Source organism: Zonotrichia albicollis, chromosome 2, assembly GCF_047830755.1.
Source record: "Zonotrichia albicollis isolate bZonAlb1 chromosome 2, bZonAlb1.hap1, whole genome shotgun sequence".
NCBI classification, from domain to species: domain Eukaryota; kingdom Metazoa; phylum Chordata; class Aves; order Passeriformes; family Passerellidae; genus Zonotrichia; species Zonotrichia albicollis.
In genome coordinates, this window is record NC_133820.1 from 103,818,512 (window position 1) to 103,843,131 (window position 24,620).

At 41.9% G+C, this 24,620-nt stretch overlaps 2 protein-coding genes and 1 long non-coding RNA gene across 3 annotated transcripts in view; 1 reads left to right on the forward strand and 2 right to left on the reverse strand.

The window, feature by feature from the left end:
- Positions 1 to 7: 7 nt before the first annotated feature.
- Positions 8 to 18,484, reverse strand: LAMP1 (lysosomal associated membrane protein 1). Its single transcript, XM_074535917.1, has 9 exons — positions 18,308 to 18,484; positions 9,479 to 9,594; positions 7,964 to 8,177; positions 7,698 to 7,859; positions 4,444 to 4,661; positions 2,923 to 3,045; positions 2,004 to 2,073; positions 1,632 to 1,802; positions 8 to 1,015 (listed from the first exon to the last, which is right to left on the reverse strand). The coding sequence occupies exons 1-9, from the start codon at positions 18,342 to 18,344 to the stop codon at positions 876 to 878; spliced, it is 1,251 nt and encodes a 416-aa protein (XP_074392018.1). The 5' UTR covers positions 18,345 to 18,484; the 3' UTR covers positions 8 to 875.
- A 15-nt stretch (positions 18,485 to 18,499) lies between these two features.
- Positions 18,500 to 24,413, forward strand: LOC102061725 (uncharacterized). Its single transcript, XR_271158.2, has 3 exons — positions 18,500 to 18,646; positions 19,014 to 19,272; positions 24,240 to 24,413. It is a non-coding gene; the product is annotated as an uncharacterized LOC102061725 (long non-coding RNA).
- The window catches only part of CUL4A (cullin 4A), a 38,032-nt gene continuing 32,883 nt past the window's right edge, over positions 19,472 to 24,620 (reverse strand). The window contains exon 20 of the mRNA XM_074535916.1: positions 19,472 to 24,497. Within this exon, the coding sequence (XP_074392017.1) occupies positions 24,402 to 24,497 (96 nt within the window). The 3' untranslated portion in view covers positions 19,472 to 24,401. The remainder of the gene's footprint in view (positions 24,498 to 24,620) is intronic.

Sequence of the window (24,620 nt, forward strand, 5' to 3'; positions counted from 1 at the left end):
TAAGAAATACAGAAAAAAAAGTGTCTTTATTAGCATTGTTACAGGCAATGCATACATAAGAACTGATCCTTAAAGTGTACAACCCCCCAGCCAAGTTTAAAGCAATAGAATCAGCAGATTGAGATCTATATTGTACACATGTGCAGTAACAGGATCTCTCAGAACCTTCCAACAGAACAGACTGAAATAACTTTACAAAAAAAAGTAAATAAAAATAACACCCATTTTAAAAAAGTACCAGCTCCTAACAAGCTGGCAGAGCATCAAAAATATCAAACAGGGGAGTTGTCCAATCATAAAGAGCTCCTGTAAGGTTTGAGTATTGTGTCTTTCACACCCTGCATGTGCCAGGCATTGAGTTTAAAGCTTAGTAAAAAATACACACCTAAGAGACAAGGTGAAGTTCAGGTTTTAGATTTCAATTTTGTCAGTTGTTACTAAAATTTTTTCAAATGCATCATCAGTATATTTAACATCATCGCTCAATGGCAGCGGTGCAAATAATGAACCTTTTCCCTTTGTTAAGAGTTCTGAAATTGAGTCAGAGTTAGCAACATCCCTCTCTGGAATCTGTAGCTGACATAATCTTAGCCAATTCCAAAAAAGCACCCTTAAAAACTTTTAGCTTGTTTCTAAGTGGGTAAATATTAAAACTAGTTAGCAAAATTAAACACCAGAATCTTCAGAAGTTATTTTTGTGCATAGTTAATGCTGCAAGATGATTTCACATTTAATAAAGCAGACTTTAAAGAAGCAACTTGCAAGAAAAGATGTTACCTTACAATTTCAACCAGTTCAGGGGAAATGTCGGGGGATTTTTTTTCCCCAGCCTCTTGCAATTGCTTTTCATCTATGCTGGATTTTAGTGCAAGTAATTAAATTGTTTGATATCCAGCATGGCTCCTCTTTCTGCCAATCAGGTAAGCAATCAAGACAATTAGAACAAGACCAGCAAGGGCTGCACCAACTATTATAGGGATCAGCATGTTATTTTCATCCAATTGACATTCTTCCACTAAAGAGAAAGAAAAAGATCCACGTTAGGTACTAGTGCACCAACAGAAGGCTACATGCAGAACTTCAGCATTCTGCTCTCAGCATGTCAATAAAACTGGCTCAGCTAGCTTGTCAACAGTGAAAAGGAAGCCAGGTCCCCTAACTATGATCATTCAGGATGAAGTCTTTCCAGCACCAGTTGTATACACAATATGGAGATTATACTGATTGTTTCCTCCTCAAGAGCTGTTAGTTATACACAAATTTAGCCATCATAAATATCCACATGACCCTTCCCACAGTTATTTTGCTTTCATCATAGTCACAAGGGACAGGTTTGCCCCTTTCACACAACTGTCTGCACACAGTTTGGAGGGAAAGGTAGCACCCTTCCTTAACTCTTCTCTGGACCATCAGGAACAAGTCCAAGTTGTTTCCCAGCTTTTTACATACTTCTCCCACTAGCCTCAACTTGGACATCTTAATCAGCCCCCACATCATCTGTAGTGGGGCATGCAGAGGCTAAGCATAGCACCCACAAGCTGACATTTGACTACAGAATGTTGTATTTATATCCAAGTATACTTCACAAATCTTGGATATTTGACAGGGGCTGCCAAATGCAAACCTCTTACCTGGCCCAAATTTGTCTCCATCAATCTTGAAAATCTGGACCTGAACATTGAACACATTGAGAAGGGCTTGGTCCGAGACCTGCAGATTCTCCTCAGAGCTGCACTTGTAGGAGTTCCCTACTGAAGCCCTCAGCTCACTCATACTGTTGTTTGATGCTTCAAATTTTGGATCTGTGTAAGAGAAACTCTTATTAATATCTTATTAAGAGAAACTCAATCAATTATATAAATCTGAAGAGCAGGAGCTATAAGCTCATAGAACCACAATTTGATACATTCATCCCCAACATTTCTCATACATTATTTAATGCAGGCTACCCTTAACATTTAAAGAAGTAGTCACAGAGAGAAGATTTTTTTAGAAGTCCTTACTTTTTGCTTCAGAAGGCAGGGTTGTGCTTACACTCACACCTTGCAGGAAGAATTTTTCAGCACTTGCATTCTTAAAAAAAACACAAAAACCAACAAATCAGTAGTCATTTAGGATGATGATGTACAAAATAAGCTGTTCAGGTTCCAATCTGCATGCATTTTCAGAAAGGTTTTTAAAATGTAGACCACAAATGGGATTAGCATCCAGAGGAGATGTTTAGTTGGACTTTAGTAGAGAAAAGCTACAAAAAGTATGCACCTTAAGGAAGATTATTTTGTGAGAGGGCAAAGAGCCAGAGAAAGGAGGCCTTGACAGCCCCAAACTGTTGAATTCCACACTGCAGGCATAGTCCCACCCATTGCTTAAGCAGCCTACTTGCAGTGAGCTGTGGGGTCATTTAATAGCAACAGCTCAACGTGATCAGCATAAAAAGGAGCATGAAGCTCTGACAAACAGTGGATTCAGTCCTCAAAGGTATGCAGCTCAATACAGCACCTGGGGCAGGGCTGTGGGAAACAGCATTCCCAACCATCACAGGAGACCAGAAGACAAGCACACTTGGCCTTTGGGCACAGAATATTAATGAGAACTTAAACCCAGCTCCAGGCTTAAAATTAGATTAGATGCCCACTTGTCACAGGCTGCTCCCAGTTTCAGCAAGAAGCCTTAAAGAGTAAGCAACACAATCTTCAAGGAAGTTCCCACTCCAAACAAAATACTTTTCTGTGTACGTGTGCATATATACACAAACACATTCTTTTCACACAATGGTAACCATGCATAAAACCCACTGAATCCTAGTATTAAAACCAAAGAACTAGTTATTCTCCTTGTATCTGTCTTTTTTCCTCTTGCCCTTGCCCCAGTTACTTTTCCCACATGGAAAGTGCTGCAGACCGTTGTTGCAGAGATTCTTACCAAGGCAAACTGGAAGATAACCCTCGTTTTCTCAAAAGTCAGGTTCAACAAGGCAGATGTATTGTCACATCTCCCAGAAGAAGTTGTATTCTGTGGTATGAAATTCAGCAACTCCAAAGCCATCTGTGAGAGAAGAGGAGCAATTATGACACTTGAGGGGACTGAGCACAACACCTTGCACTCAGCTGAGGTGTGGCTGCCTTGTGTCTGGTGCCCACAGTTGCGTTTGCCCTGTGCTCCAGACCCCAGGGCAGACCTGTGCAGGCTGCACCTGAGCTACCAGGCTGACACACAGCTAACAAAGGGCACATCCAACAAAGCTTTCTGCAGCCCTGACTGGCTGCAGGCAAGAACCCAACTGCTTTCTCCACACAAACTGCTTGGGTCCTTGTGGCATAAGAAAAAACAAGAACAACCACTCCACACAGAGGGCAAGATGCTATAAAATATTGCTTTGACATAAGGTAGAAGCAATTAAGGGGACCACCTGTCAGCAAATCATCTTGCATGTCATTTCAGTTCAAAATGTTTTACTTTTGTCCATGGTTCATGATTTTATACTGTCTTGCATCTGCAGAAGGCTGTGGGTTAAATGCCACTTGCCAAACAATTAAATAGAAACCCTTTCAGTAGCTCTTAGCTGATCCTCATGTGACCAGAAAACCTACCTGTCACCTCCTCACTGGTCATTACACAAGAAATCAGCTCTTCCATCAGAAGCAGAACACCAGAATCAGGGAATTTCACACAATTAAGGTGGCTAGAACACAGTTACCATCACAACAAGCCACTGTACAGCCACACACCACCTATAAGTGATCATGATTTTACCTTTCAGTCATCAACATCATAAATAAATGCAGTAGCACTGTTTCCTTTTAGGACTCTGGGTTTGTCCATAGGGCTGGCAAGCCAGGCTCTGCACCAACAGTGGAGGGAAAGAATTTGTGCAAGGGCTGGATCTTACATATACCTTGTATTTTTTCTCTCTTTTTAAAAATATTATTAAAATCAGATGTTATGTAGCTTTTAAGCATCAAAGTCAAACCCAAATGTCTTCAGTGCTGGCTGGAAGGTAATTAAGTCAGAAGCCTGTTCAGTTTTACAGTAGTAATTTTCCCTTCTACTAGTCATTCATTCTTTCTATACCTCTGGCCAAATTTCTGTATTTAACAGTTTAAAAATCTTGTTTTGATTGCAACTTTGATAACAGGATTCCCCTAGTCATATCTTGGTAATTTTTACTACTTCTCTTAAATGACCATATATACACTTCCTGGATTCAACAGACCAGTTTAATGCTGCTTTTAGTGAATGGAATAATCCTTAAGAACCACTTTCAGTACAAGTGTTTGGAATGTCACTAGTCCAGAGCAGGTTAAGCAATTCAAATAGAGGACAATGATAGATGAACACAAACACCTGGGCTTCTAAAAGAAAAAGGTTAGCTTATAATAATTTACCAACTCTTCCCCAAAGAAGAAATCGGAAGGTTTTGAAGAAACAAAAATCAAAATGTACCTTTTCATTTTTCTTTGGATAGGTGACATTAAGCTGTAAGCCCATGTAGGCCAGTACACAGGTTCCATTTGGACCAGTCACATTGTATTTACCAACTGTGGGATTTGGGGGTGATGATGTTGGTGTTGGGCCAGCTGTTGGAACCTGGCCAGTAGTCTGTTTAGGAGTTGTAGGTGCCATAGTAGTAGTAGAGACCATATCTTCAGCACATTCTGTCTCTGCAGAGAAAGGAAAACACTCATTACCAAACAAAATGAAGCTGTGGATGATCCACCTTCTTAATCCTCGAGGGAAAGACAACACAATTTCAAGTAGCTTTTTTCCTAACAGAACATAATAAAAGCTCAGAAACACAACAGTAAAGCATTACCTAAAGTCTTGTTGCAAAGTCTGACACCCTTTTAAAGCATGGCATGAGGAAATTACACCTCTGCTGGTAATTTACTGAAATTCATGGGGACCACATCCACTTTCATTCACATCCATCATTTCTCTTTGCCATCAGGTCAGGGTAAATCTGACAGACCCAGCATTCCTGCTGTTCCAGTGTTCCTGCTGTCTGTTCACAGCCAGGCTGGGATCCCTATCACACACTCTGGGCACTTGTGTGGGAGAAGCAGAGGAAGAGTCCTGCTCACTGTTCAAAGTGGTCTCCCAGATGTGTTCTCCTTCCCCTCACTCTCATTATTCTGGCAATAACCAGAGTAGCCTTAATATATTGCTCTGGCTCTTCTGTCCTTAGGGGGGGATTCTAAGACTGCTTCTGATGCCAAGTTTTCTGCTGTATCCTCTCACATCCATCCTCCCTTCAGTCCTGCATAAGGAGTCACCCTCCACGGGGTTAACAAGGCTGTGAAGGTGTGCAAGTTCACTTTCTCTTTTCATCCAGTCCAGCAGCAACTTCCAAGGGAACAGTGACTCTGATTTATTTGCCAGACTAGTTGGAAACATGTGGCAGCAAGATCTTAACTTGATCTGGGAGCCAAGAAGGTTCCTGCATTGAACATCTAAGCCAAAATCAAAGGTCATAACAAAGACATTACTCAAGTAGAGACTTCCATGTTCCAAGCCAAGGTCATCTCCACATGCCAGGGATAACAACTTGCAACTTTTTAAGGACAACAGCAACTGCAGCAACAATCAACTCTCACTCAAAGGGCCTACTTCTAAAATTTAATGCATACATATTTCACGGATACAAGACAACTAATAAATAGCCTTAAACAGTTTAAGCAGCTCAATTTTTGATTATGGCTCAGACAGAAGAACTCTAATCACACCCTCTGAAGTCACACACACTCCAACATAGCATGCTTTCCTATTTCTACTCCACTCCTGGAAAGTCCAAGAGCAGAATGAAGGTGGATGAAGAAGGAGTAATCCTGTATTTTATAGACTGATACTGGTCTGATCCCAAAATCATTTTCTAACAAACCAAAAAGCATCTTTCTGGGCACTTCAAAGGAGAACTACCCTCTATCTGCAAGACCTCAACACACAGAGGCTCTTCTTTAACTTGGCAGGGATGGAAACAACAAAATCACATTGAGTGGAAGTCTGGCCTAGTTGGAGTTTTGATACATTATTTTTACTGAACTGATTTAGAGCAGTTTCTAGTAGCTCTTCAGGACAGAACAAAAGATGAGACAAATCCTTATGTCTTTTATTGACAGTTAGAGGAAAGCAGCTGGCAAAACTACCAACACAGAGGAAAAGGAAGTGTCCTTTCAGAGCTGCAGATAACCACTACCATCCCCTCAGTCACTAACTTCTAGTACACTGACAGAGTCACAATTTCCAGTTATGCAGATGCACTGAATATTGATCCTTCTTCCCTTCAGTGAGCCTTGTACCAATCACCCGCAGAAATATCCTTTCATTAAAGATTTGCAGAGAACAGAAAAACATTAAGGAAAAATTCCAGATCTGAAGTTTATCAATAACGAGCTGCCTAAGGGACAGGGGAAGGCACAAGCCTACAAGAATGGAACCAGAGGATTATATACAAGAAGATCTTAATGTCTTAAAAAGAAAAGTATTACACAGTAGGGAGATTTCACTGAAGTTTTGTAGAAGCAAAAATCAGCTTTTCCCAGTATCATATCTTATGTTAAACCTGCTGATAAACAATCACTTATCATACTTAACTGCTAAAACAATCAGATCAAAGTTCCATAATTAAAAAAAAAATAGTTCTGAAGACTCCAGAAATAGAAACCAGGGTTTGGTGTGGGTTTTTTTAAGCATAAATGTAGGTACACATCTTTACTGCAAACTAGTTCACTGAATGGAAAAGTTTGATCAAGGGAATGATACATACAAATCTGAGCCAGTCATGTGAAGCAGCCATAAAAGAAGTCAATGCCACTATTACCATGCATCAGGTAAGGCATTTTTCACAGAAATGGGACAAGGTGGAGATACTCCAGTAGAAGGCACTTGTTCATTGTAACCATTCCATGCTAGCACTGGCTACCCTAATTTTTAATATTAGTTTCAACTCAGCAGGTACATAAATGGGATGAACAGCTGAAGGAAAGTTCTACATCCCAGGGAAAATGAAGATTCTAAAAGCAGGGCAAAGACTTATCACTCCTTAAGACAGTATGGGTAATCAGTTTATACAGCTCTTTTGTGTCTGAAGACTGCTGCCACAAAAGCAAAGGACATAAACACACCAGGAAGCAATTGGCCTTTAATAGTTTGAAATAAAATTCCACACTACTTTTCAATACAAAAAAAATCAGGATAAAAACCTTAGTGGTTGTCTCTGAAGGAGAAAAACCTGACTTTTACAGCTGACATAAAACCTCCTGTAGGAAGATGTATGTTTCTGCTCTCTACAGACCAATTCTCTACTGTCTGCCGTTATTTCACTAATTTTCCCCAGAGCACAGAGTAACTAGTTCAAATTACTCTGGTAGAGGCCATAATGCTTGGAAATTATCAGATACTTCTTAAACTAGGATTTTGGCCCTGTGCCCACTCAATCTACTGCAGCATGTGTTAAACACCCATACTCATGAAGAGCCCAGCACAATACCCATGGGAACCCAGGGCACTGTCCCCTAGCCACAGACTCTGACATCCTACAGAGAAAACCTGAGGCAAGTCCATTCATTTCAAAAGATGCTGTTGTCAGAGTTTTAGATCCAGTACTCACCTTAAATATGATTAGTCAGGACTTACAAAGAAATAACCTATTATTTGAAATATTAGCTCATCAAGTTCATTTTCTGTTACAAGATACTCACTGTTCACACTGAAAGTGCCATTTGTGAGATAGGCTTCCAAAGTGACATTGGTAAAAGTAACATTGGCAGTCTTCATATTGATGTGCTTGGAGTTGATGCATCTGTATTTTGTGCCCATGTGTGCCTGAATGACACTTTTATGTGATACAGTCTTCATGCCCACTGCAAAAAAATACATTGCATTAGTATGTACCAGTATTCAAAGAAAGGACTTAGTATTATATCTGGAAGGGTTTTGCAGTAACAACAGTAAGTTTTTATTTTACCTGTACTTGAATTTGGGAATAAAGTTGCATCTGACAGATTGTAGTGGAAAACTAACTCTTCAACTTGGTACTTGTCTGCAGATTCTGAGAAATTCAGGCTTAACGAATGTCCTGCTCCAAAATCCAATACCAGAACTGGATGAGATGCATTATCTTTACCACATGAGCTCTGTGAGTCTACTGAAGCATTTTGTGGAAGAAAAAAGTGTACCAACTGTGGGGTAGAAAATAAAACACATGTAAGCTTTTCCTCACGGCTTCTTAAATATCTTGTGAAACTGTTACAAATACACAGCAGATATTAATATATAAGATGTCTACTTATACACTAGTATATAGCAAGCTGCATGTTATGGCATTGAAGTTTGAGAATCTTGCTCTCTGAAACTGGAGGACTAAACAGTATGTACTCACAGCACCTCTTAGACTTTTCTTCCTTCTAAACCAGCAATATGAATTTGCAGGTACTTCTGTACTACAAAAATCAAATCTGGCAAACTGTGGACATGTGAAAAATGGGAGAATTTAAGCTCTGCTTCTTGTAGTACAACTGAGCAAGAACAAAAGTGAATGGTACATCCTACGTAACTTGGCTGTAACACTTTGAGTTTATTACACATTATGAAGAAATTGGTATCTGAAGACCAACACAACATTTGCTTCGAAGTTCTGAGCTTACTTCTTACAAAAAGAAACAGACAAAAGTATGTTATGAAAGAAATCAGCTCTGAACACATATACCAGTATCAGCAGGATTTCAGACCATCAGCACCACTGAAAACATGGATTATACAATATAAGGCTCAGTTCAAATCACACAGAGCAAGTGCACCACTGGTAAAGTAGTAGGATTTTTTTTACCTTGTATTACACTGATGGCTGGAAAAAAATCAACAACACAAAACTGCAATAAGACTATAAATAATTCCCAATTCCTATTCAGTAGTGAAGATACAAAAAACCCCAAAACATATTTGTTGAGGGAAGTTTGTAGTTTTTCAATAACAAGCTTTTGCTGTTAATCTGAACAATTTGTAAGCGTTGCACTAGTCTGTAGATACACTGAAATCTAGAGATTTGCCAAGTAAGAAGGTCACAGATTTCCAGAGTTTAAAAAGTTTAAAAGCTATGTTTCAGTTCAGATTTAATCCACGTGAGTGTGAGCAAGTTACCAAAAGAGAACTCGTAATGTTTTTGCCTTTACAGTTCCAGGGAAATCCATTTTCTTTATCAACAAGACAGGTGTGGAATTTCAGTCACAAAAGTAATTGCACATGTTTTGTTTGTGTTTCTTTCAGGCAGTCTCAACCTTGCCATTTAATTAGAAGAAGCATCAGTAATAAAGAAAAGCTGATGCAACATGACTGGGAGAATAAAAATCTTTGTGGAAGCAGCTTTTCATGCAAAGATACTCAGAGAAAGTTTAAATACTGCACATGTGCAAAGATACCACATATTTTATAAATACTAAAAAGACTAATAAATGAGAAGCAGTCAGATACTCACTGCCCTTACCTCTTTTTGCCCACTGACTCTGTATTCCACTGAGAAGGCTACTGTCAAATCAGCAATTATGCAAACCTTACCACTTGAATCTTTCACTTCAAATGAAGAGGAAGCCTGTAAAAAGCCTGATAAAAATAACAAGTGGTTAATCTGGTGTCACATAAATTTGCATTTTTAATCCCAAAGAGACAAATATGTACAACTGTACATTTCAGGAGTAAAACCTAAGCATGACTTGAGTTTGGAAACTTGGACATTTACAATCTCTAGATTAGCTTCAACATCACTAACAAACAGACGGCAAATTAAACACCTCATTTCTAAAACTGCAAAGCCACCCAAACCAAAACTGTTGACATTCTGGTTCCTAAGAGATAAGAAAGACATGCAATAAACAGCAGTCATAGTGTTCAAGGCAGCTTCAGTGCTCTGTGCACACAGCAACCATTTCACCATCTTCAGCCAGACCTGGCTTAGCTTACTTGATCCTGCATGCCTCCAACACTGCCCCCAGAGCACAGCATGCAGCCTTCACTCCTGCTGTACCAGGACACTCAGCTGCACATGCACTGAATGCAGCATTTAGAAAGCCTGGATGGACTGCAGATGTTTTGAAGGCACTGCCAAAAATAGCATGATAGAGCATTCTACCCTTGCCAGGAGAACTTCTCTTTACCATCCTCACACTCTCCACACTTCAGAGGAGGAGCCCAAGACCGTGACACACAGTGAGGTTATGTTTTCCTGACTGGTTTAAGCTAAACTCAGACTGAGCTGCTGAGAAAAGCAGAGAAAAGCCTTTCTGGACCTTGTTCCATTGCAGCCTCTCCGCTCAGAGCACACTGGGTACAGCTGCCCAAAGTACTGACACAACAAAGACACACAGCAAGGGGAGCACGCAGCCACCCTTCTGATGGCAGCATGGACTGGCACCAGTGCCAACAAAGCTCCACACAGGGGACACACTGGGGCAGGCTGGAAACAGCTGGAAGCTGGTTATCTCCTCCTTCATTTGCGGCAAGGGATACCTGACAGCGCTCCTGCAGCTGACCAGCTCTTTCTTTTAGAATCTTTTATTTTTCAGATTCTCAATTTGTCACCACCATCCCTCACAAGTGAACCTCACTGCAAAATGTGTGAACCATCCTCAGGCTAGCACTTTATCAGTTTGCGTTTGCAACAACTTCAGTCTTGCAGAAAACCTGATAAAAAAACAGCTGCAAGACATAAGCCATTATCACAAGCAAATAAGCTTGAAGGAGTCAAACATGCTAATCCATTCAACTGCTGATAACAGCAAAGAGATCCAGATGAGGGATTACCCATTAGCTAGCTTCCCTCCCTGAGAAGTTTTCAAAAAACAAATCTTACAACTTTTCACTCCAAAACTATGGTGTGTACAATTGTACAAAGACAATTATTAGGAAAAATTGGACTTTGGTCAGCTGGACTTCAGCAGAAGGCACATCAGTTGCAGGAACACATTGGAAACTATTTCCCTGGCACCCAGCAAGCATTTTCCCTTGTCACCTTCCCCCTAGCAACATCACATCCTCTCCCAGCACCAAGGAGGGCAAAGCTGGAATCCATTCAACTTAATCTATTTTTTTGAGAGTCCAGACTTGAAATCAGATATAGACAGAAGAAAGAAAATGCTTAAGAACAGACAGCATAGAAAACTTATTTCAAATCAAATCTGTCCTACCTTTGCCTTTATGTCCAGCATAAAATGTTCATTAAGGAGCACATATTCCCAAAGAAATGTTATTTACTGCAATTCAGAGCAGTATCACAAACATGCTCATTCACATGAAAGTTTCAATTTGCATTTACATCTGGAACTTGTTTACATTTCATGCAAGCACTGCTTTTCTCCAAAGCAAGCTGCTTACACCCTCCTGAAGATTTCTAGCACAGCATAGAAAAGAGTTGAGGCAGGGAATAAGAATCCATTGCCCCTTGAACTAACACTATGACTGAAAAACGTGCTAGAATGAAAACCTTCAGTGTGCATGCAGACTGCCTTGTCTGATAGCTATTAAAATCTTGGCAATTTTAGAGCTAAAAATAATGAAGTAACTGAGTAAAAGAATGAAAGAAAAATAATTTTAAAAGAAATGCAGGGGAAAGAAAAGACTGAAAAACAAGAAAAATGTTGTTGGCCTAAATGAAAACATGACAGACCTGTCCATTACAAATGATTGAGAGAACAACAGACAATGCTGAGGTACCAGAAAACATGAAATGGAAGACAAATTCTGGTAATGAAGAGCTAATAAATCACCCTCAGCAAGTTTAAGTAATAAAGAATAAGGGGCATGAATGAACATTAAATAGTAACACCTACATAGCTACTAGATTTTTGTAAGGTTAAAGTCATATCATTCCATGAATCCTGATTTCATCAGTGTGGAACAAATGCTATAAAAGCCCAGTCCTCCTTAAGAACGATTCAGCAGCTGCAGGATTTGCAGTTTCAGTGATGAGACAGACGCATCCAGCACGAGACACTGAGTGTCCTTGGTGGAGTGGCGGGAGCTGCTTCACTGCAAGTACGGCAACACTCCCAGGCATGGTGAGCAGGCAGAACTGAGCTGCAGCACCATCTGCTCCCAAGGTCCTCAAGGAATGCAGAGGAAACCAAGTGAAATGTATGGGACATAGGAGCAAAGAACAATTGGAAAAAACCGCTGAAGAACAAATGAAGACACTGAAGGAAAGAAGGCCCCGCCTACTGTCGGCTCCAGCCAGTTTAAGGCACAGGAACAGCTCGCAGCAAAGCAGCTGCTGAGTTCTGTAAAGGCAGTTTCAGTGTCAAGTAGTGATTAATGCATGAATCATCACCAGCCTACAAACACTACAAGCCTACAGTCAAAATGTCAAGACTACAGAAAAGCAAACTGATGTTGAATCAATCCATTCTGGGAATATTTCTAATAAGTTACATAATGTGTTGCTTAATTCTATCAGGGCATATCTACAAGTTGAGAATATTGTTTGTACATCTCATAACAATATCATTCTTTGTAGCTAAACACAAAAACTGATACAACCTCCAGATTCTTAACTTTAGGCTTTAAATGTTCCTCTTAATAAACTGCAGAGCCCTCTATGACAACTATCCGTGGTACAGCAAGTGCAGTACTTCAGATTTAAATGAAGCAGTCCAAGACCTTTCAATAGCAAAAAGTAAGTTTTGTTAGGTTCATTATCATTTGGCTGGAAGCACTACATTATTGATATCTAGTAAAGGAATTACTAAAAATGTACAAAGAAATTTCACTTTGTTCAGATGCTTCCTTTGTATTCCAGTAAATTCCAACAAAAGACTGCTTATAATATTTATTTTAGCAGCATATTTTCAACTGAAAATCATAAGACAATCTCTCCCTTCATACCTCATTTTTGCAATGAAGAAATAGTCGTGTGCAAGAAAACACTTAAGGTAACTGTTAAAGCAACAACTAAAGATCTTGCTTGAATAAAATCCAGCATCCTTCTTTATCTAACATACCTACCTCAAGAAAACCCAAAGTATATTAACAATCTGAGATAAAATAACTAAGTCAAACAAAACAAATACTTCCTTGATTGTCTAACAATTTATCTTAAAGAAAGCCACCTCATAAAGTTGTTTGTTTAAAGCTGAACACTACAAAGCTAACAAAACAATCTAGCACATGCTTTCAGGTTTCAGCTTTTTTATAACTGAAATCCTGTTAGCCAAACACAGCTACCCATGATTTACTCTCCCACAGAATGGAAACCTGCTAAGGGAGAGAGACAAATGGTTGTTGTGTGCTGGAAAACCAAGCATATTTAATGGGAACTGTGTACACCATCTGCTTGCAAAGAGGACATCAGTTACTACAGTTAATGATTTACTTTGCCTCCAATTTCTATTAGAAACATGAAACACTGACAATAAGGAAAAACCAAAAGCTACTTCTGTATAATCTGGGGTTTATTACTATAGTTTCGGTTTATTACTATAGTTTCCTGCATAAGTAAAAACTTCTTTAGCATTGCTCTCCCTCTTGGGAGAAAAGGCAGCAAGCCATCCAAATCCACCTGGGCACACATCCTGGATCATCAGCACTTTAAGCCATACAGGTATCTGGTACATGGGCCTGCCTGCAGGGTTCAGGAGGGAAACCATGGCTGCAGCACAGTGAGCTGCCAGCTCCTGGGATGTGCTGTGACGGGGCTCAGAGTAAAACACAGCCTGGTCACAGCCCCAGACTCTCCTCAGCTCCAGCCCACCTGGAAATGCTGCACAGCAGCACTCTGGGGTAAGGGATGCCAGCCCTGAATAATCATCCCATACCTGAGCTGCAGCACTGATGTGTTGCCTTGCACCTTTGCCCAGGTGTTCTGATGACAAACACAGTGAACACTGCTATCTGTGGGACATTAATCCAAGGAGATAAGAAATGTTGGTCATTATCTAAAGAAGGTTTATTTTCTATTGTGCATGTTAACCGAACTGCCGGGTAATTTTCTCATTCTGGTGGTTCAGAATGATCCTGTCATCTCAGTGCCATTCTGTGAACAGTGGTAATTTCAGTCACCACTTTTAACTCCTAAATCTATGCCAGAGAATAGAATGGAAAAACCCCCAAAGAGTTACACTCTCCTACAATGCTCTGTCTTCCAATGTACGCACCACTCCCAGAGGGACACCAGGTCCAAGTCCTTTATCAGAGGAGCAAGTCAAGATCACTTCCTTAGGATAACCTGTGCCACCTTGGGATAATACAGAAAGACAGAAACAACTGAGAGCAGGAAAATCCCGTGACAGGCTTGACATACAAAACACTTTGCAAGAGGCAAGGTGGTCTCCATGAAATGATGAGTTATACTTACCTTTCACCAACAGACACACGAGACTGAATGCTGGCTGCCTGGAAAGCTGGCAGGAAAAGACAAGGCTGGATTCACTTGAATACCCACACAGTGGTGGGGAAAGGGAGAACAGAGCTTAATTCAGAGATAAGAGAACTTGCTGCACTTGAGCAGGTGCAGCACCTGATTACACCAAGTTCCTGATTCTGCCCAGAATATGCATCCTTGCCAACCAAGAGACAAATTCATGTCACCTCAGATTATGGTTTTGATATTGTTGATTTCAATTAAGTCAGCAAACATTTTGTTTTTCCATTTCAGTTTGGAGATGAATAATTCCTGTCCTTATAAACCAAATTACACAAGCACAAAAGCATTAGAAAGGAAAAGCAATCTAACAGCCATACACTTGCCATTTGACCAGAGAATTGCACAACTCTCTCAAGTTTAGTCACGTGAAACTTCTTTATGGCTTCCTATCTAAAGGAAGGAAGTCCTGGGATAGCTCTACAGCAAGTGATTGCATGAGTGCATTGGGAGAGCTGAACTCCCCTGGCCAGACCCTTTTCAGCATTCACACAAGTCCATTTTGCACTGGCTCTGGGTAGTGCTGCTGTATCACACCACACAACTAACACACATTCTTCAAGGCAGCTGCCAGCCCCAAACAATGTTTTGAAGAAAGGAGCACTGTGTGACAATTTAAAGAGAAAGCTTCCCCAGAGGAGAAGATATTGGAAATAAACTAACTGCCTGAGTAAAGCCACTCTCCAGTCCTACAGAGTAGATCTTAACCCTGCCAAGGAAAGTAAGAATACAGGTGTTCCCATATCATACAGAGTGAATTCTTGTTAAGAAAACAGATGCTATCAGAAGTTTAATATAAGCAAACCAAACGTATTAACTGTGAACTACTGTGCTCAAGGCTAAACACTGGGAAAGGAACAAGTACCCACTGCAGAGCTGAAGCCCAATTAAACTGTGTACTCTTAATGCCAGGGTGCACCTAAGACTCTCACATTTGAAATTAACAGTAGAAAAAGTAGTACTGATAGTCAGTGGTGCTGTCAAGGGACAGAGGAGGTTTAGAAACTGTTATACTGAAACTGAAAGGGACACCAGTCCATCTTGAAGTCAGATGCCCAAAAACTGTGGAATCCTGATTTACCAAAACATAAGGTACATTTAAAAGTATGTAATATAGAATCAAGATAATGCAAGGGATTGTTCAAATGGCTGTTGTAATTCCCACCACTTACATGCCCAAAAGTGTCTTCTGCCAAGCTTAAGAGAGCACATACCAAGAAATCCATTTCAGCACCAAGCTTTCTCAAGGAATTTCCAAACAATCACGGCTGACTTGAGAGCAAAGACAAACTGTGGAAGCTGAAACAAGCAAAAGCAAGGTGTGCCTTTTGCTAGAAATAAACTTTTATCTTGGAGTCCTACAAAGGCTTATCAGAGATAACAGCAGTTAATGTTGCAACAGGGTATCAATCTTTGAGTCAGGTTCCTCTGTACTTAGAGGCAATTCCTCACTCTGTCATCTGCCAAGTAACCTATCACATGACAACTGGCACGCTAATTCAGATCCTTAGAGACTCTGTCCATACACTCCAAGCAGCTATCAAGCAAACACTGTGTCAAGGACAGCACTTGGTAAAACAATATTTCTAAAGTTGCTCAACATTAAAGCAGTTAGATTTTGTGAAAACCAAGTTATGCTGGTCTCAGTTGCAAACACCCAATAATGCCAAACCCGAAAAAAACCCAATTCTGCACCAGATTTCTCACTGGCTGGAATTTATTATCAAGTTTCTCAACTATCTCTGCATGGGTAGTAAGGTTTGAAATTCCTCTTTGGACTAGAGTTGCACAATAGAAACATGTGGATTATACGTCAGCGACTCTGAAATGTCATCACACTAGTTTGAAAAACTAATTTTCCCTTCTGCAATTCTCAAACACTTCATTACTTATTCACTACACATGTCTGATTCTAACCTTAAATCTAGAGGAAAGTGTTCTGTGATGTGTCTGTGTTTCAGTGATGAAACAATGTACGGGTGCTCCAGATCTCAGAGAGCAGGAGCAGCTCTGCTGGCTTTGGCACACAACCCAACTGACTCATCGTGCTCCACAACAGACGAGCACCATCTTACTCAGGCTTTCAAAAAGCAGCAGCTCGGTTTAGGGGAGGTACTTCCATTTCCCACAGCCCCCTTTCCCTGCTTGTACCATATGCTACCTAAATGTTTTCTTAATTCCATATGTATATGTGATGGTAGTGAGGAAATTGATTACAAAATGCTCAATGCTGACACATGGAACATTCAGCTTAGTGCTTGCTGCTCAATCTAAAGAGAAAACTGAAACACTATGTGAGGTATGGTGAGGTGTTCATGTGGGGAAAAAAATTCTGCTGTCCTGAAGTCAAGGCATCACCAAACAAGTTTTCACATCTGCCCCACCCATAATAATCTTTCAGTCTCCTGTGATCACGACCTTACCATAACCAGTGTTAACTCAGATGATTAAAAGGCTGCAAATGAGCTAAAATATCTGAAGACTTCAGCTCATATATTATCTTTCTCTCTTATTCTTCTCCCCTTACCCACAACCCAAACCCCACACTCTAGAAAGAAAGGGGTCTTTATCTGCACCACAAGATCTTCCCCCAACATTGTAGTATAAAGTTATGCAGAAACACCCAGCTACCAAGCTACTAGACACTGGTACAAAGTCCTGACTATCGGTAAATAAAATTTAAAAAAACCCAAAAATAAATAAATCTGTGGTAAAACAAACTAATCTGTTGCCTCTGTTGCAGAAACCTAACACATCTCACATGCCAGAAAGCAACAAAGATGGTGCACCAAATGATGTTTTGAACTGCCAATTAAGCAGAGGAAGACTACTGCAATGGCCAAAAGTATTAACTGTGGCACCACATTAAAATCGCAAAAGCTGATTTGAAAGCAAACCATAACAGAGTTCTTCATTTAAGCCATAACTGTATCAAACAATCTATTCAAGTAACTCCCACTATGACACCAGTCCAACTACACTTCAGCAGCCCTAAAAGGCAGGAGCACTGTAAATCACTGTGCTTGCTGCACTGGCTCACGAGGGCTGGATATCTGAACTGCTCGCTGCCCTTTGCGAGTGGCACCTCATGGGCTCAGCGAGACTGAAGTCCGGTCAATGGCGATAACGATATTTACTACCAAAGCGGCGTTACAGCAGTCACAGGGACTGTTCCGGCTCAAAAATGATGGCAGATAAGCATTCTCAACTGCTACTCTCTTTGGGAAATATTTTGGCTAGCTGCTGAACAAGTTTTCTTTGCTGCCAAAGCCACAGCTCAGAAACCTGCTAGCGTTGTGTGATGTGGCTTTCAAGACAAGAAACCAAAAGCAAGGTAGTTATCAGAAAACAAGCAAGACACACTTCCTCGTTAAACAGCCTCACTGACCTAACAAACCTTCTCATCACGGCACTGAAATCTCTCTATTCCAGACGCGTTCCATATTTTACTCAAGACAGGGCAGGAGGAAAGCCATTAAGCGCCGGAGCACTACCTATCCTATAGAACAGCGCTGCTTCCCAGCAATGACATCAGTGCCCCCGCGCCTCCGTGCCTCGTGCTCCAGGCGCGTTTCCAGGTCCTTCCCGAGCGCAGTCCCGGCACCCAGCGCAGGTGCCCAGCCCGGCGTTCCCGGGCCCCAACGCGGCCGCCGCCGCCTCCCATCCCTCATCGCCCTCGGAGGCTCCCGAGCGCCACAGGGGCCCGGCGCGGGGGATGGCCCCCAAGAGCCCTGAGCCCACGCGGCTCAGTCAGCACCCGGGCAGGCCGACAGCAGGCGGGAGCGCCCGAGTCTCCGGTTACAGGTGCCGCGTCCAGCGCCGCCGGCCCCGGGGCCCCCTCAGGCCGCGGCGACCCGCCCCCGCCACCCCGCCGATCGCACAGGCCGCCCGCGTCCCCCCCCTTACCGAGCAGGGCGGCCGCCGCCAGCAGCCCCCGGGCCATGTCGGGGTGCAGGGACGGGCGCGGTGGGAGCGGGCTCGGAGCGAGGGCGGGCGCGGGGCGGCGGCGGCTCCGCGCTCGGGGCGCTCTGGCGACGGCCCCGGCCGATCATGTGACCGCTGACGTCACGGAGGCGGGACCCGTCACGTGACCCTGCCGGGGCTCGGCAGCGGCGGATCTCGCGAGGGGCAGTTCTCGCGAGAGCGGGGCCGTGTGCGGGGAGCGGGTTCGGGGGCCGGCAGTGCCGATGGGCTCTGGGCTGCTCCAGGGTGGGCTTGTGACACTGCAGCTAAAGGCAGTCTGAGGTGAGTACAGTCCTCTCACACAGGATTCATTCAGTCCCAGCCATGTAAAAACATTGGAAGGTGATGGTCTGTTGTTGCCGAAGTGTTCTATCTCTGTGTACCCAGATACATATATGAGTCACATGTGTTCCAAGGCAAAACAGGGACTGTTAATGACGTGTTGTTGCATGGGTAAAAATTGCAATTTCACATAGCTTCAGCTGTCTGATGGTTGTGAAGGAATCCCCCCCTTTTTTTTTTTTTGAGATAACCAGAAAAGAAGGTGAAGTTAGCTTGTAAACATTCTCAGATTCTCAGACGTAATGGAGAGGACAGCCCAGATCACTTGATCCCTTTGTAATCCAGTGCTCTCTTTTATCCACACTAGGGGTACGCTTACTTCATCTGAAACCCCAGAAGCTGTATCTCGCTCCTGCAATCCTGTTTGCAGTCCGACTGGAATGTGTGCCAGTAGCAGTGTGCCTCTGCTTTCTCCCAGTGCCTGCTGTAGAGTCCCTCTCCTCTCTGCAGCCTGCTCCACATTCATCTCTGAGGCAGAATGTTCCTGCTCCCAAGCTGCCTTCATACCTTTTTACATTGAACCCATCTGAAATGCAATTTAGGTACTCCCAGCTGCTAAAGTCAAGGTCAGCTCCTGTGAACTTGACCTTTCCTTGCTGTTTGTCTCAGTTCACTCACAGTTCCTGTTTCCCCAAAACATCCTGGACAAGTTTAGTTGCTCCTTAACGATGGCATGGGGATCTGCCTTTCATTTTCAACGCTATTGCTATAAACACATATTTCTTTTTTACCACTGCATTTTTACCTGTGCATTTTTGGACACAGTAATGTATTATTTTAGTTAGTTTGTTTTTCCCTGCAGCACTTCTGGCAATCTTGATTCTTTCCATGCATTGCCAAAAGCAGAAGTTAGTTTGAAAAGGACATAATGAGCAGCTCTGGTCAAGTGTTTGAATGACTCATCTGCAGAGGGGTTGAGGGTAATGGAGGTGGGACATGGGTTGTTCTCATTTTGGGTAAATGTTTTTGGAACCTGCCCTGGGAGTGGAGGAAGGTCTGCAGAACACAAAGTCTGCCACAAGACACATGGGGAGGGAGGCCCAATGTCAGGTTTAAATTTGGTGTGCAGTATTCTGCCTCCCTGCTGAAAAATCAACGGGCATCTATGAAGGGAAAAATTACAGATGTTTGGATTGCTCACCAAAAAAAAAAAAAGTTGCATAAAGCAACAATACTGTGGTAAAATTTGGTAAATAAGGAACATAAGGTTATCAGCAGAGAACGATGTTGACCTTCCATGATGTGGATCATTAGCTCACTGGGCCACAGTTAATGGGGCAGAGACAGCACCATATCAATTTCCACCTCCCTGCAGTACAAGTACTACCAGGGTGTTTGTCAGACAAATGCATCAAGTCTTGCACAACCATGCTGGCCATCAGCCCCAGTGCTTGGTAACTTGTTGGCTGACATCAATCAAACATGAGAGCAGGGTAAGACATAAACAAACAAAGTTATAGCTTCTGTAAAAGCTGCTATATACACAGCCTGGAGGTCCAGATTTGTGCTGTCACTGAGGGAAAGGAAACAGTCCATACCCAGGCACTACACATTTCATCTGACAGAGCTGCTGGCCATGCAACATGCTCACAGGCCCAGACAGGAACCATGATGCACTCCCTGGCCTTTCTTCAGATTGGGCTGCTCATGGGAAACAGCCAGGAGAGTTAGGAGCCATTACTACAGTAAAAACTGTCCTGTGAGGTCAAGGCAGAGGACAAACAAAGGAGACAGAGTACAGGCTGGGAGATTTTACAAGGAAAGAATTTCCACGAAACTGACTGTTTTCCCATAGCCTTTTGCTGGGTATTACCTGACTTCACACAGTTACCTACTTTCAGAAAAGACTTGCTAGGAATGGCTGCCCAAGTTCATGGTACAGAGTCCACTCTCATGAACATACCTGCCAAAGATAATAAACCTGCAAACAGAATGGAACCATTTAGGCTGGAAAAGACCTCAAACATCACTGAGTTCAACTGGCAACACAGCACTGCCTAGCCTACCACTAAACTATGTCCTTAAGCACCACATCTAGAGGCCTTTTAAAAACCTGCAGAGATAATGGCTTCATCACTTCCCTGGACAGCCTGATCCAGTGATTGGTAACCCTTTCAGTAAAGAAAGTTTTCCTGATATCCAGTCTAAACCTCCCCTGGCACAGCTTGAGGTCTTTTCCTCTCATCCTGTCACTTGTTACCTGGGAAAAGAGAGCAATGCCCCCACCTGGCTACAGCCTCCTTCCAGGCAGTTGAAGAGAGCAATAAGGCTCCCTTTCTGGAGCCTTCTTTTTTCCAGCCTCAACAACTCCAGCTCCCTGAGCTGCTCCTCCCTCATAGGAGTTGTGTGCCAGACCCTTCCCCAGCTCTGTTGCCCTTCTCTGGACATGCTCCAGCCCCTCAGTGTCTTTCTTGTAGTAGAGAGCAGTGAGTGGCCCAGAACTGAGCACAGGATTTGAGGTGTGGCCTCACCAGTGCTGAGTACAGGGGGACAATCCCTGCCCTGCTCCTGCTGCCACACCATTGCTGATCCAGGGCCAGGATGCCATTGGCCTTCTGGGGCACCTGGGCACTGCTGGCTCATGTCCAGCTGCTGCCACCAGCACCCCCAGGTCCTTTTCCACTGGGCAGCTTCCCAGGCATTCAGCCCCAGTCTGGAGCAGTGCAGAGGTAGATCTGCATAACAAATTGAGACATTGAAGTTACCTGAAAGGTGTGTAATTTTTTTTCAAAGATATATGGCACAAAGAAAGGATGAAAAAACCTGCAGCAGATCAAGAGTTAAATGCTAAACCCAGGTTCAGCCAAAGGAATCCAGGGAAAGCTAAAATACAGAACTAAGGAAAAAAGCCCCAAGGAGAGGGCAGAAAGGAGGCTGTTGGCTGGAGAGCTAAGGAGAGCTGGAACTGCCAGGCTTGGGAAGCACCTGTAAGTCAGCTCCCAGCCTATGTTCTCACAATCACTTTCCCTCAGGAAATGTTGGGCCAGATAACAGCATGTCACATTTAGGAAAATTGCTTTTTAAATGGATAGGTTTGGGTAAGTTAGAGCCCCCAGCTGTATCCAGGCTCCTGCTGTTATTTTTGTGATTCCATAGAAGCTGCTCTACAGTTTGTTCTGAGGACACTGAATTGCCAAGATCCACGTTTCCCTGACATACCTGAACATTGATGCTCTATAGAGAACATCTGTTACTTTGCTGCTGCCCAACATCTTCAACACTGGGTGATCTTCCAGGAAGAAATGTTGAGCAACCTCTGCCCTGTGGGTACAGGTACACTCAGGCAATGTGGCCCCAAAGAACCACCTGATTGAGGCAGTCAGACTGCTCAGCCAAATTCCATCACCAGCTACTGAAAAGCAATCAAATGCAGCTCTTCCACTATGGAGAAGTGATTTCCCTGCTGACTCATAAAATAACTGCTTACCTGTTGGGATTAGCACATAAAATGTCCCAGTAAGAAAAAATTGAGGAAATCAAATTAAAAATGAGGACCTGAGAGTCACAATTACCTGGCCTGTCAATCTCTCCCAAAGCTTGTGAACCTCTGAAGCCACTTGCAGACCAGTCTGGATAAGTCTTTAGGGATCATGACATTCTCTGTGGGTTCAGGGAAGTAAAGGGATGGGTAGAGAACCAAGGAGAACCCCTCTGAGTACTGCTGCTCGAGGTTATTTGCAGGGGATGATACAGCTGGGTACCAAGGGCATACAGTACAGAAAGGCTTCATCATTTCCACTGCTGTGGAACAATTCATTTTTAATTGCTAGACCAGAATAAAGTGGCCAAAGAGCCCTTAGTCTGTGGCAATTAGGAAAATCTGCATAGCTCAGCACTTTTAATTAACATTGCTTCTTGAGGCAGAAGCATTTCAGTCATCTTCAGGATAACAGCACTGCTTTAAGCTATTGTTTAAAACTACTGAACCAGAACATTGGGGTTCAGAAGGGGCAGGCAGGACATTCTCACTGCTTCCTAACAGTTCCTGCACACTACTGCCAGCTTTCAGTGCAGTCAGAGCCTCTCTGGACATTATCTTTCTGTGAGGCACATATTCCTTCTTGTTTTACAAGTCTGGTAAGATGGATCTGACTGGTTTCCAAATACATAAAAAGTGAACTACAGAGTGAATGGTAGAACACTAAAAAACCAACCTCAAAAATAAACTGAAGTGCCACATCCTCACAAAGGCTAAGAAATTAATACTTAATATGCATCAAAGACTTTATTTGCATTAACTGAAGATTCAAATATTAAAATAAGTCTACATTAAATTATAATATTAAATATGCTTTAAATACAATAAGCTAAACGTGTTTAGTTTCCAAACACAAAGGAAACAAAAATAATTCAGAATGCAATACAATTAATAACACCAGAGGACAGAATAAGGACTTTTAATATGTAGTTCCACAAGTTGTCACCTCATAGCACTGTTTACTTTAAGAAATGGCCTTTTAATTGATGCACAAACCCCACGTTACATAAACTTAGTAAGGTATCTCTCAAGAAAATATTGCTCAGGTAAATTCTCCTTTATGTAGTGATCAAAACTCCTTTGGTAGCTCTTTTTCAGAATGAAACATACCAGTAGACAAATAAGGAAAATAAAGAGTCTTGCAAGTATTACCAGAAAAGGTGTCTTCCTTATGGTTACAGTTATCTAACAGATCTACAGTGTCTTTCACTCTTTAATTCAAATCAACTTATATATGTACAATATGTAACAAAGTACTCACAAAGTCCTTAGTCTTTCAAGACAAAAAGCTATGCTTTCCCAATATTGAAACCATAAAAGCATTTTTTTAAAAAAAGGTTTTGTTTTCTTAAAGTGGAGCACACTGTACAGTAGGTTCCCTGGATGTTATTTTCAAGGCAGAACTAAATGTTACAGCAATTACAGTGAAATACACCTGCTGCCCTAAAATGAGGCAGGGTCTCCTTGACTCAAATCTATCTTTGCCACCCAAGCCAGCAGAAGTAGTAATAATAGAACAATCCATATTTTAGCTAAAGAATCCAACAGCTCAGTACACACACGAATGCAGCTGTCCTCTTGGCACTTCAAGAATCTCACTTCAAAACCTGATTTATCCAAACCAGACTGAAGTTTGAAATAACTTGGAAGAAAATTACCTGAACACAAGTTTAAGGGTTTTCATGGTGCAAAACTTCAGTGTATTTCAACAACACTGCTTGTACATACATGTTCATCAATGAAAGGTTTTTAAAAAGTTACCTAAGTTGTAACTGTAGCTAAAGAATGCAGCATTTAGGGACTTTGTGGATGCAGTTAGGAACACCTAAATGAAGAAACCAGACTTGCATGACAGAACTATTTCTCACACAGGTGCTTTTACCTTTCCATCCAACTTCAATGACATTGTTAAAGAAAACTGTAAAACTAAATTTTGAAGAACCCAAGAGAACAAAATATTAACTAGAGGGGGAAAAAACCCCAGGGCATTTAAAATTAGTAAGAAGTCCTGACAAAGGTGATCAATTAACATGTCGTTTTGCTTCTTTTCCACAGCAGTGCATGCAGCTGCTTGAATAATGTACATCAACCTGAAATCTGCTAAAAGGAAAGTCTGGAACAGCATATGTATTTGGTGTCCTAAAGATATATGTGGATGATTTTGGTTTTTATTTTTTAAGTTTTTTAAAATTTTTAAATAAAACTATTTCTTCTTCTTTATGCAACATAGTGGTACTGATTGGGGTTGTCTTTGTCTCTCTCCATATAGTCTCTGTCAATGAGAGATTCAATTCTCTTTTTCAAGTCTCCAGGCTACAAGAAAAGATGAGATTAGTATAACAGTTAGTAATACAAAGGCAAACATATTAAAAAAATACTGCTAAAAGCTGTATAAGAAATGCATCATAGTATATAATTGATGTAGTATGATACTCT

What these genes read in the sequence shown, in the direction of transcription:
- LAMP1 (XM_074535917.1), bottom strand. Translation starts at nt 18,344, where the DNA reads ATGGCCCGGGGGCTGCTGGCGGCGGCCGCCCTGCTCG. An exon ending in GGCGGCGGCCGCCCTGCTCG is followed by an intron (nt 9,595 to 18,307) that starts GTAAGGGGGGGG and finishes TATTTTTATCAG; the next exon opens with GCTTTTTACAGGCTTCCTCT. An exon ending in ATCCAAAGAAAAATGAAAAG is followed by an intron (nt 3,046 to 4,443) that starts GTACATTTTGAT and finishes CTTCTCTCACAG; the next exon opens with ATGGCTTTGGAGTTGCTGAA.